The sequence below is a fragment of the Barbus barbus genome, assembly GCF_936440315.1.
Source record: "Barbus barbus genome assembly, chromosome: 9".
Classification (NCBI taxonomy): Eukaryota; Metazoa; Chordata; class Actinopteri; order Cypriniformes; family Cyprinidae; genus Barbus; species Barbus barbus.
The window spans coordinates 33,081,223-33,094,713 of NC_136737.1; the positions used below are offsets into that span (position 1 = coordinate 33,081,223).

Here is a 13,491-nt window from a genome sequence, read left to right on the forward strand (position 1 = left end):
ACTAAAGGGAAGATGGCATGACTTCTGCCAGAAGGTGCAGTTTTTCGGTGTATGGAAAAAGGTGTTGAAACCCCCAATGGGAATGGACAAAGGTAGGGAATGCTGTTTTGGTGTTATTAGGGAATAGGGTTTAGGGTGCACCTTCAGGCATGTTGTCAAGTACATGAGCTATTGTTTTGTTGTCCTTTTTCGTCTATGATGGCTATCCCATTATTTGCTGATTTCTTTATTTTTTAAGCATTGTGTCTGTTGTATACCTTTTATCAGATTTGACCTTGTGTAAGTAATGAATCACTTCCTGTACAGCTGAACAGGCTCTTGAGATCCTACGTGTGCTGCCATCACTGTTCCCCTCCACCTCTGCTCCTCCAAAGAGGGTACGAGATGCGAGTGAGGCTCTGGTGCATGTCCTCGAGGTGAGCCGTGTAAAATGTTGTACGATCGTTTTGACTGCCGTATCGGAAAAAATATAACTGAAGGTGCTGCCCTTGACGACTCCCAATGCATTTCCTATTCACATACTGTATGTTCTAAGCCTTCAAAGACACCTAAACATTTGTTTTTAAAAAGAGGATTTTCACTGGGTAGATTTCTTGGCTGTCACAGTATGTACAAAAATGGGTGCATTACATGGTAGCAGGTTTAATCACCCTAATGATAACCAAGCAAGACTAGCCATAGCCTTGGTTTTTACTTCTTTTGGAAGGGTAGACATGTGTAAACAGTAAATGCATTGGGGATAGTTAAAAACAGCACTTTCAGATGGAGCTTTCTCAGTAACTTTTGTCAGCATTTTGCTTTAAGTGTTTGTAAACAACCCCCTACCCTAGGTTCCAAATGACCAAAATGCATTATCCTGACAGAAGGATGTCTGTGTTATCTGTCACAGGAAGGAGAAGATCCCAATTCTTACTTGAAGAAACGCCCTCTCTCCTGTCCAGTCCTGATTGTCGGTCCGTCCAACTTCCTCCTAGCGGTAGGAGATGTGGCAATAACCACCTTTCCAAAAGACAAGCTTACCGAGAGTGCTTTATACCTTATGGCCTACTATTATAGCCTACACCTGACTTATCCAAAGTGTGTAGCCACTCTGCTTTCAGTCATACAGACGAAGGTCCTCTTAGACACAATGCATGAGAGAGATCTCACATCGTCTTACAAGAAGAGCATGGCCGAGTGGAAAGCTTTTATTGGCCAATAAAACCAGTGGTCAGATATGGTGTTAGGATAGCACTTCCTCTCTCCCTCCAAAGGTATTGCAGTTCAATGTTCTATTGATTCTTGGTTGGAATTTGTCTAAGTTAGCCCAGTGTTAATTTGGGGTGCACGACAATATTAGCCAACATGCCGTTATATTGTGTGTGTGTTTCTGCTTAGTTTTAAGGTTATTTTAACTTTTCAGTAAATATTGAGTTTAAATAACTAATTGTCTGTTCAGCAGATGCAGTCACTAATTTAGTATGGTACATCCTTAAAGGATAATTCCGGTGAAAAATGAACCTGGGTTAATTAACACATGGTTACCGAGTCAATCGTTCCCTGGAATGCGTTTTCATGATAATCGAATGTAAAGAGTTTTATCTCTAAAAACAGATTAGCTTATAACACTAGTATATGGGGCATAGTGTAAGTAAAAGTAAATCGCTAGTTAATACCACTAACAAGGCTCAAAATAGCCTCACGGTAGCATAATGAGGGTCCCTACATGCAAACCGAAGCATTGAGAACTTTGTAAGTGTACAAACAGTTTAATAAGAAGATACTTTATAAAGACAGTACATTACGCGTTTACATGCAGGAACCATCTTGGAAAACAGTCTCGACTAATCGAGTCACGGCATTCGTGGCTCGACTAGTCGAGACTGTTTTCCAAGATGGATCATCTCTGTAAACGCGTAATGTACTGTCTTTATAAAGTATCTTCTTATTAAACTGTTTGTACACTTACAAAGTTCTCAATGCTTCGGTTTGCATGTAGGGACCCTCATTATGCTACCGTGAGGCTATTTTGAGCCTTGTTAGTGGTATTAACTAGCGATTTACTTTTACTTACACTATGCCCCATATACTAGTGTTATAAGCTAATCTGTTTTTAGAGATAAAACTCTTTACATTCGATTATCATGAAAACGCATTCCAGGGAACGATTGACTCGGTAACCATGTGCTAATTAACCCAGGTTCATTTTTCACCGGAATTATCCTTTAAGGATGATGTTACAAGGGTTAATGTTGTATTGAGGAACTAGTTGTTCATGTAAGCTCAGAACCCTTAATTTGAATGTTACAATATTAAGCATTTGTATTAAGAATGAATGTCACAGGTGGAGCAGTTTTAGTGTCTCTGTGCTGAGTGCCTGTGCAAAGCACAGATTTTGTACGTGTATTGGCACATTGGTCGGATGTTTGGACCTGACCTTAACTGACATATTTGGCATATTCTACTATGTTTTCATATTTCTGTTTCATAAATACTGTGAGCCAAAATGTTGAGAAATTAAGCTGTTTCCCTTTTATGCTGTTTAAATAAAGTCGGTTAAATGCAGGTCTATTTTTCACTTTTTCTGTCTTGTAAACAGTAGTTAATGTCTTGAATCTAGTAGGTAAAATGTCTTGAATCTAGAACAGTATTACTTTTGTAGAGCTTACAATAAGGTAAATACACTTGAGATGATGACAGGATGGTAAATCATGGCTTATTATGGCAAAAGGGCACTGCCAAATACGAGTCAGGAATGCTAACTTCAAGACATTTTGTCTCAAAATGCCAATTTCCAATCTTATTTCAAGTTGGTGGTGACTTAAATCTAGAACAGTGTAACAATTATAGAACTAAAAATTAGTTAAAATACACTTGAAACAAACAGGATGACAAAAAATAAAATGCTACTTTTGAGGGGAAAATACTATTTTTGAGCATGACAAGCTTATTATGAGACACAATACTAGTAAAATATAGCTAAAAATGAGTTTTCCCAGCTAATTTCAAGATCATTCATATCTTGTAAGGCTTAAATATAATGTCTTATTTCAAGAAATCTTACCAAGACAATTTTCACTTGTTCCATTGGCAGATTTTTTTGCTTATTACAAGCAAAAATATCTTGTTTTAATTTTTTTTTGCTTATTTTTGGAGTGGCCTTTTTTCCAGTGCTCTCTCTCTGTCTCTCTCAGACACACTCACTCTCTCTCTCCGTGTTCGCTTCACTTTTGTCGAGCCCGGCGCCTCATAATCACACAATCCCTGCGTCCCAATGTGCATACTATCCACCCTATCTGCCCTAAATAGCATTGAAAATTACTAATATCACATGGAATTTAGGATGGACAGTGTGCACATTGGGACGCAGGGATTGTGCGATTACCTTCCGTGCTGCGATGACAGCAAGACGTTGGGGTCAAACCTTATCAAACGATTAATTTGCGTAAAAAAAAATTAACGCGTTAACATTTTTAGATTAATCACATGCGTTAACGCGTTAACGTTGACAGCCCTAATATATACTGTAAATATATGTAGGAAAGTCAAGAGTGTATTAAGACAAGGATGAGATGAAGTTATGATGAGTTATGAAGTTAATTAGATGATTATTGATATTGATTATTGTTATCATGAAGTTGATTTGATGATTGTTGTTGATTATTATTAATGCAGAGTGGAGAAGGGGTAGGATTAAATAAGCGTATACTTCTTCCTACTCCTTTTTGGACATGTGTAAGTTAAAATTATTTTGTATTGTGTTGTATTGATTTGACTATATTTATTTACATGTTCGAAATAAATATTTCAATCAATCAAATGATGAAACACTCACAGAGCTTTTCTGCAGTTGATCACAGCTGGTATCAGTCTTATTCTCCCCTCATATGATGTGTTGTATTTCTTGAGCTCAAACTCATCCAGCGGCTCCTCTGACATCTGAAGCATGTAGGAGATTGTTGAGCAGTGAGCAGAAGTGACATACTTCTCTGAGTGTTTGTCTGATTTCACAAACTCCTGAATCTCTCTGGACAGAGTCTGGTCTTTCACTTCCAGCAGACACAGGAACAGATTGATGGATTGACCCGCTGAGAGATGATAATGATCATTATCATCATAATCATCATCATCTTTGATCTTCTCTTTAATGTACTGTGTGGTTTCTCTGATGCTCTCTGAGCTGTTCTCTGTGTTTATCAGTAGATCCTGTAAGAGTCTCTGATTGGACTCCAGTGAGACGCCCAGCAGGAACCGCAGGAACAGATCCAGCTCTCCATTCTTACTCTGCAGTGCATTAATTACTGCTGATCTAAGTAGATCATACAGAGAGAATTTATTAAATCTGTAAGATCTGAATTCATGCAGTGGCTCCTTGTTCTTTATTAAATGGCAGTAAAGCAGATAGAAAGCAGCGAGAAACTCCTGAAGGCTCAGATGAATGAAGCTGTAGACTTTCCTCTGATGAATCACAGATTCCTCCTTAAAGATCTCAGTGCAAATCCCAGAATACACTGAGGCGTCAGTGACGTCTATGCCGCTCTCAATCAGGTCCTCCTCATAGAACATCACATTACCCTTCATCAGCTGTTTGAAAGCCACTTCAGCAAGTTTCACAATCACTTCTCTGTTGGACTGCAGTAGTTTCTCTGGATCTCTCTCTTCATACTTCTGGTTCCTCATGTTGATCTGAATCAGCAGGAAGTGGATGTACATTTCAGTCAGAGTTTGAGGGATTTCTGCACTCAGATCTTCTTCCAGGAGCTTCTGAAGCACAGTGGATGAGATCCAGCAGAAGACAGGGATGTGGCACATGATGTGGAGGCTTCTTGCTCTTCTGATGTGTGAGATGATTCTGCTGGCTTGATGCTGGTCACTGATTCTCTTCCTGAAATATTCCTCCTTTTGAGGCTCATTGAATCCCTGAATTTCTGTCAGACGGTTGATGTATTTGGAGGGGATCTGACTGGCTGCTGCTGGTCTGGAGGTGATCCAGATGAGAGCAGAGGGAAGCAGCTCTCCTTTCATGAGCTTTGACATCAACACACCCACTGATGAAGTCTCAGTCACATCACAAACTTTCTGAGCGTCTGAAAACATCAGTGTGATTCTGCTTTCATCCAGACCATCAAAGATGAACACAACTTTACACTCCTCATAAATCTTTGAGTCCAGATCTTGAAGTTCAGGATGAAAGTCCAGCAGAAGTCTGTGAAGACTGTACTGATGATCTCGGATCAAGTTCAGCTCTCGAAATGGAAGCACAAACATCAAATCTACATCCTGATTGGCTTTTCCCTCGGCCCAGTCCAGAATGAACTTCTGCACAGAGACGGTTTTTCCGATTCCAGCGATGCCTTTAGTAAGAACAGTGTTGATCTGGTCTGTCTCCTCACATCCTGGTTCAGCTGAGGCTTTAAAGATGTCATTGCAGTAGATTGGAGTGTCTTGTGAGTGTTGTGTTCTGGCTGTTTTCTCCATCTGTAAAACCTCATGTTCTTCATTCACTCCTTCACTCTCTCCCTCTATGATGTAGAGCTGTGTGTAGATCCTGTTCAGGAGGGTTTGATTCTCCTGGAGTTTCAGTCCCTCAAATAATCTCTCATACTTGTTCTTCATGCTGGTTTTGAGCCGGTCTTTGACTCTCTGTAGTTCATCATCATTCACTGGTTGATCATGTTTATTCAGAGACGCTGTAACGCTCGTGTTGTTCAGACAGAAGACAGCATCTCTGGAGGAGCCTCTTCGCTCTCCATCTGCTCTGCTGAAATATCACAAGAAAGAACAGATAAAAATCTCAAAATAAGAGGATGTATAAATTAAAATCTAAATCAATCGAGATGTCAGTCTTGTATTTTCTGCATAATTTCTCATGGTTTCACAGCAGTTCACAATTAGTGAATACAGCACATGATTGCTTGTGATTGACTGCTGATGAATTATGGCAGTCTGTACTTTATGCTGTGGATATTGTAACATGTTAGATGATTGTAAGATGCATATTTTATCTCCCTCATCTTTTTGAATGAGCAGCCAGCAATAGAAAAGCAGGCATTTCAAAATATGAGTCCACTGTATATCTGTTTGTTTATAACTAAAAGTCCCACATTATGGATAAAGTTCTTTGCTTTGTTTTTCTCCTGGTTAATATTTTTGTTTAAGGCTACACAGTGTTTAAAGTAGGCATATGAAAAATTACATAATTATTAAACATAGTTTAATACAGAACTATTTAAAAACTTTGTGTGCTTTTTGTATTCTAATAAATTAAATAGTTTTGCTTGTAAATGTTGTTATATCCATTTATTAAAGAAAAACACATTATTAGATATTGTCATCACATTCCATATAAATATATTACATTTTAATTGTTCTCCTGAGCTTTTTTTAATGCAGGAGCACATGTGCTCATTGTGTCGAGTCCTGTCTGTGTGCATTGAATGCGTTTTTGACTCCCATAAAGCAGTTAAATCATCACTACACGTTTATCCTCACCTGGGGTCAGAGGTCACTGGATCATCACTGAGATCAGGAAGATGATTCATGTATCTGTCGCTCTTCAGAGACACACAGCTGGGATCTGGAGATGAAGATCTCTTCCTTCCCTTGAAGATCCTGATAAACACACATAAATCATTCTTCTTTTAGTTCTGTCTGCCGTTTCATTTATTACAAGCAGGGCTGCAACAATAACTGATAAAATCAATAATAATCCTCTGGTTGTGTTCGGACTCCTGTCACACTTGTGGTGCTCCCGGTCAAAAATGACCGGACTCCAAAAAACTGCTTATAAATCTGTCATTATATTATAACTATATTGTCAGGACACAGTCTAGGAGACACAGAGGAATGTGGTCAAACAAAGGTCTTTATTGAGAGGGCCTGTGGGAGAACCAGGAGGATTACGTGAGTGCTGCCCAAGGTGAGTTTGCAGGTGGTATGTCTTGCCGTGACGGTGGGAATGGCTCAGGAGGTTTGCGGGGATCCGAGGAACGGTGGAGAACAGGAGTGGTGGAGAGCAGGAACGGTGGTCAAACACAGGTTAGTAGTTGAGTCAGGCTAGGTTCGGGTAGTGAACGGTAGACCGGACGAGGAAGGAGTGCGGGAAGTGTGTTGATATAGTGCAGGTGATTGGCTGTAGCAGGTGCGGGGAATCAGAAGGCAGGTGACTGATCTCGTTAGCGTGGGTGCTGCTGATGACTGCGATTCCCCCCTCCTTCCCCCCTCCTGACGCCCTAACACGACAACGGGGGCGGCCTCGGCCTCTGGGTTCGCAGGATCTTTCCTCTGGCCCGTATCCCTCCCAGTCTACCAGGTACTCGAGCCGGGCGCCCTGTCGCCGTGAGTCCAGAATGTTTCAGACTAGATAGACCTCAGCTCCGTCTAGCATCTCAGGAGGAGGAGGTATGTCCGGCTCAGTGCGTCCTGTGGCAGAGGGGGAGAAGGGTTTAAGGACCGAGACGTGGAAAGTGGGATGAATGCGGTACCTTGGAGGCAGTTGAAGCTGGTAAGTGACGTTCTTGACCTGCCTCTGTATCCTAAAGGGACCTATGAAGCGGGGACTCAGCTTCTTGCAGGGCAGGCGAAGGTCCCAGGTGGATAGCCAGACCCGATCGCCTGGCTGGTATTTGGAGGGCTCTGACCGTCGGGCATCCGCAAAGCGCTTGTGCCTCCGCACAGCCCGCTGGAGGTGGATGTGAGCTGAGTCCCATACCCTCTCGCTCTCTCGGAACCAGTAGGGCTCTTCCGTCCAGGGGAAGAGTGGGGGCTGGAAGCCAAGTATGCACTGGAAAGGGGTGAGACCTGTGGTGGATTGCCGGAGGTAGTTCTGGGCATACCCGGCCCACGGGAGGAATCGGCTCCAGCTGTGCTGATCGGATGAGCAGTATGACCGAAGGTAGTGTCCTGGATCTTGCGCCCAGTCTGGCCGTTAGTCTGGGGGTGGTAGCCCGAGGACAAGCTAACGGTTACTCCCAGGAGGCGAAAGAAGGCCTTCCACACCCGGGAGATGAACTGGGGACCCCGGTCTGACACAACATCCTCGGGTAGGCCGTAGTTCCGAAACACATGGTGAAAGAGGCATTCCGCAGTCTCGAGTGCCGTGGGCAGGCCCTTGAGGGGGATTAATTTGCAGGTCTTAGAAAAACGATCCACCACGACTAACACACGTGTGCCCCTCGGAGTCTGGGAGGTTGGTTACGAAGTCCACGCTGATGTGGGACCAGGGCCTTTGGGGAACAGGTAGGGGGATCAGCTTGCCTGCGGGGAGATGCCTAGGAGATTTGGAAGTGGCACAGACTGAGCAGCCGCGGACGTGCCTGATGGCATCCTTGGCCATACTGGGCCACCAGTACCGAGCTTGAAGGAGCGAGAGTGTTCGCTGACTCCCTGGGTGTCCAGAGCCCAGTACTTCATGAATGGAGCCCAGAAGGGGTAAGCGCTGGGAACGTGGGACATAGGTCTTCCCTTCTGGGCCTCCCTGCGGAGCGGGATCGTGAAGGTGGCGTCACGGATGTTCTCGGTGATCTCCCACTGGATGGGACTGACGATGAGGGCTGGAGGGAGAATGGGTTCTGGTTCTGTGGGAGAGTCTGGGGTATGAAAACGGGAGAGAGCATCGGCCTTATGGTTCCGGGTACCGGGGCGGTTGGTGATGGTGAAGGAGAAGTGGGTAAAGAATAAAGCCCAGTGTGCCTGTGGGGGGTTGAGCCGTTTAGCATCTCTAAGGTACTGCAGGTTCTTATGGTCGGTTATGACGGTGAATGGAGAAGCAGCTCCCTCCAGCCAGTGACGCCACTCCTCTAATGCCAGCTTAATCGCCAGCAGTTCCCGGTTGCCGATGTCGTAATTCTGCTCCGCAGGGGGTCAGTTTCCGGGAGAAGTAAGCACAAGGATGGAGGCGGGGAGGCTTGCCGTGGAATTGGGACAGCATGGCCCCGACTCCCGTGGTCGAGGCATCCACTTCTACCAAGAAGGGGACCTGAGGATCTGGGTGACAAAGGATGGGGGCCGTGCTGAAAGCTTCTTTGAGCTGTTGGAAGGCTTCGCTGGCGTCGGGGTTCCAGGACAGAGACTTGGGCTTGCCACGCAGCATGGAGGTAGGGCTGCAACGATTACTCGCTGGTTTTAAACGGTTTTCTCGTTTGGCTCTGTTCGAAGGCGGTCGCATTTTTCTTCCCTCCCTCCCTCCTGAACTTCCCTGCTTGCTCTCTTGTATTGTCCTGTCCTTCTTAAGAGACTCTCGCAAAACCGAAATTATGGATCTGATCAACTGGTCTCTTAACGCAATTGACACCATCTTCTCGACTAGGAAAGCGGGATCTGGAGAACCGGAATGTCCCGCTGGGACGTTTGCTGCTGGCTACACGATGGACGCATGGGAGAGATGGCGGGTCGTGTGTCTGGCGGCTCTCTCCGTGGAGGACATTGAAGACATCTTCTTATTCGGAACAATGATAACTGGATTTCTGCTATTTGGATTAGGCGTTGCCCTAAATTATCAGAAAATTAAGGAGACGGGACTGGCTATCCAAAACCTCTCAAGGCTGCCCGTCATGATGGAGGCTGTAAGCAGAGCGGTCGTCTCTCAAACAGAGGCGATTAACCGCAATATGGATTCGATCACGGCTAAGCTCTCGGCTTTGGAAAGGAAAATTGATGGACAAGCAGATCAGAATGGACAATGAGAATAGCTGTGAAACTGGAAGACAGCTGTTCGCCCTAAGACAAAACAATCTTATCTCTTTCCGGCTTCCCACAACAGAACGGCTTGGCAAGGCCGCTCTGGTATCAACTCTCCGGTGAATACTGCAGGGAGACGCTCTTTCTTCCATTCCCTCCCCCATCAAACACCTTGTTATTGTCGGGCGCTTGTGCTCTGTCCAAGGTCGTTTCCATGGCAATTGCTATGTCGCATCACAACCTGCGAACTGAGTCGACTGGTTTGGAGTGCTGGCGAAACGGATTTCAAGGCATACGAACTCACACGAACTTACACATACACACACTCATACACCTCCCTACCCCCATCCCACGCCTTCGTCGCTTCATCCTGTCAGTGATAACGGGTCCGTGTGTTTGCGCTGTAATGGCTGCTGGCCGGATGGCTGTTTCGTCTGAACTAGGATTACTATGCAAGTTATGTTCCTGTGTTGACTGTGCTTTATGCTGAGGTTTTTGTCTGTTCTCACACTGCACTCTCGTCCAGGAGCGTAGTGTGAGGACATTTTTTTTCTCCTCTCTTTCCTCATGTTATGCTGTATTTCTTCTTCTTTATTGCATTTCGTTGCCTTGTACCTACATGTTTGAATTGAATCCAATCCAATCCAATTAGTCGACATTATCGACAACAAAAAATAGTCGACAAGTATTTTTGTTGTAGAGTAGTCGTTTGATCTCATATGACTAATGTAAGAGCCTGAAATACTGCGGTTTGACAAGTGTGGCGCTGTAGCGCAAGACTGTAGTTCAGCCCTCCTGGATCCAATTCAAGAGAAGACACACCCGAACCTGAGCGGCGTTTGGATGAATATGTAAATATACCCCACCATCTATAAATATGTCCCCACCATATACAGTGTTAATGCTGCACTGCTTCTCCCCCCGGAGACGCCGGATGGTGTGATGCCGCACTGCTTCTCCCCCCGGAGACGCCGGCTGGTGGACCAGAATTTCCTCGGAGCCGTCCGGAAGTCATTCTCCATGGCCTCTCCGAACTCCTCCCACACCCGAGTTTTTGCCTCAGCGACTGCCAAAGCTGCCTTCCGCTTGGCCTGCCGGTACCTGCCAGCTGCCTCCGGACTCCCACAGGCCAAAAAGGCACGATAGGACTCCTTCTTCAACTTGATGGCATCCCTTACCGCCAGTGTCCACCAGCGGGTTCGGGGATTACCACCACGACAGGCACCAACCACCTTACGGCCACAGCTCCGGTCAGCCGCCTCGACAATGGAGGCGCGGAATACGGCCCACTCAGACTCAATATCCCCCATCTCCCCTGAGATGTGGTTTAAGTTCTGCCGGAGGTGTGAGTTGAAACTCCTTCTGATTGGGGACTCTGCCAGACGTTCCCAGCAGACCCTAACAATACGTTTGGGCCTGCCTGGTCTGACCGGTTTCCTCCCCCACCAGCGGAGCCAACTCATCACCAGGTGGTGATCAGTTGACAGCTCCGCCCCTCTCTTCACCAGAGTGTCCAATACATGCGGTCGTAAGTCCGATGAAACAACTACAAAGTCAATCATAGATCTGCGGCCCAGGGTGTCCTGGTGCCAAGTGCACATATGGACACTCTTATGCTTGAACATGGTGTTCGTTATGGACAAACCGTGACGAGCACAGAAGTCCAATAACAGAACACCACTCGGGTTCAGATCAGGGGGGCCATTCCTCCCAATCACGCCCCTCCAAGTACCACTGTCATTGCCCACGTGAGCATTGAAGTCCCCCAGCAGAACAAGAGAGTCCCCAGAAGGAATAATCTCCAGCACACCCTCCAAGGACTCTAAAAAGGGTATGTACTCTGAACTGGTGTTCGGCGCATAGGCACAAACCACAGTTAGGGCCCGTCCCCCCACCCGAAGGCGAAGGGAGGCTACCCTCTTGTCCACTGGGGTAAACCCCAATGTACAGGCACCAAGCTGGGGAGCAATAAGTATGCCCACTCCTGCTTGAAGCCTCTCACCATGGACAACTCCAGAGTGGAAGAGAATCCAACCCCTCTCAAGGAGACTGGTTCCAGAGCCCAAACCATGCGTCGAGGTGAGTCCAACTCTATCTAGTCGGAACCTCTCAACCTCTCGCACCAGCTCAGGCTCCTTCCCCACCAGAGAGGTAACATTCCAAGGAGGGAAAACATTTTTCCATTATCTTTCTCTTCATTAGGGGTCTCTTGAGCCGCTCTTCGTCTGGCTCCTCACCCAAGACCTGTTTGCCATGGGTGACCCTACCCGGGGCATAAGCCCCGGACAACATAGCTCTTGGGATCATAAGAACACGCAAACCCCTCCACCACAATAAGGGGTCGGCTCCAGGAGAGGTCCCTCCCTAAGGTCGCAAAACTCTGGACTTTTGGTAGTACCTAGGATAGCAAAGTCCACTAAAGGAGGTAGAGCTTTTTCACATTTGGCTCCCAAACTTTCGAATAGCCTTCCCGATAACGTTCGGGGTTCAGACACACTCTCTCCATTTAAATCTAGATTAAAGACACATCTCTTTAGCCAAGAATTCACATAATGCATTTTATAATCTTGTACTGCAGTTATATCTGATCAAATGCACATTATTGTTCTTTAGCTTGGGTTGAACAAATCATTTTTGCTTAGATGGAACAGCAGTTACGCTAATTATGTCTCTATTTGTTTCTATGTTTCTAGGAATGACAGAAGCTTCAGTCTGGATCAAACCCTTAAATGATCTGAGATGACCGAACACCTGAGGAAAGTTAATGCCAACCCCTCAGAGGACTTTGGAGGATGCCAATGCTCAGACAACATATAGAATTACCAAATTTTGCCATAAGTTAAACATATTAAGGTTCTGCAATATATAAATATATTGTGGAAACTTAAATTCCTGTAGAGCTGCCTTGCATTGATTTGTATCGTAAAAAGCGCTATACAAATAAACTTGAATTGAAAACTTGAATTGAATATGGCAACTTCACCGGAATGGACAAAGGGTAAACTCTACCCTTGGGGAGTTTAGCTCCAGGCAGCAGGTCGATGGCACAGTCCCATGGCCGGTGAGGTGGGAGGCGAGTGGCTGCCTGCTTACTAAACACATCCTGGAACGCCTAGTAGTCAGATGGGATCGTACATTTCACCTGAGGCTCCGGGCTTTCTATGAGGGTGGAACAGACTTGGATGGACACGGATCTCTGGGGTGGTTTGCGCACTGGGGTCAGGTAGTTCTGAAAGCTGGTCTCACTCCAACGAGTAATCTTGCACGGATCCCATCTGACTTCTGGAGAGTGTTGGTGGAGCCAGGGGCATCCCAGGATGATATGCACCGTGGGTCCCTCCAGTACCAGAAAGGTGATGGTTTCCTCGTGCAGACATCCGATTCGGAGTCTTAGTGGGGGAGCTCGGTATCGGACTCTTCCACGTCCCAGCAGCTTTCCTTGGATGGTTTCGACTCGGAGCTCCTGGGGTTGCCGCCTCCAGGGGAGGTTGAGGTGGGTTAGGAGGGCTTGGGAGATGAAGTTCCCCGAGGAGCCCGAGTCGACCAAGGCGGAGACTGTAACAGAGGAGTCTGGGGTGAGAAGTAGAACTGGCAGTAGCGATAATGAGGAAACTTCGGGCTCAATTTGAAGGGTACTCACCGCTGGGTGTGGGGGTCTCACGGGGCAATCCCTGATATAATGACCCGGGGAAGCGCAGTACAGACACAGTTGGGCCGCGAGGCGTTGTGCACGCTCCATGCGTGACAATCGAGCGGAGTCTACGAGCATGGGTTCTGGTACTGGAGGACCGGTGGCGGGTGAGGCTTGCTGGGGTGCGGTTTCATCCTCATAGC

General features: G+C 46.0%; 1 protein-coding gene across 5 annotated transcripts in view; it reads right to left on the minus strand.

Moving 5' to 3' along the window:
- The window catches only part of LOC306875129 (protein NLRC3-like), a 102,556-nt gene that overhangs the window by 69,522 nt on the left and 19,543 nt on the right, over positions 1 to 13,491 (minus strand). For 2 of the 5 annotated variants that reach the window (XR_013784705.1, XR_013784707.1), the window contains 3 exons: positions 6,472 to 6,591; positions 3,365 to 5,740; positions 3,132 to 3,243 (listed from right to left, as the gene is read on the minus strand). Coding sequence is in view for 2 of the 5 variants with exons in the window: in XM_079425547.1 (XP_079281673.1) it covers positions 3,815 to 5,740; positions 6,472 to 6,591 (2,046 nt within the window). In the remaining 3 variants the exon portion in view is untranslated. Of the gene's footprint in view, positions 1 to 3,131; positions 3,263 to 3,364; positions 5,741 to 6,471; positions 6,592 to 13,491 lie in introns of those variants that run through there. The other 3 variants (XM_079425547.1, XM_079425548.1, XR_013784706.1) reach the window with 2 other exon arrangements.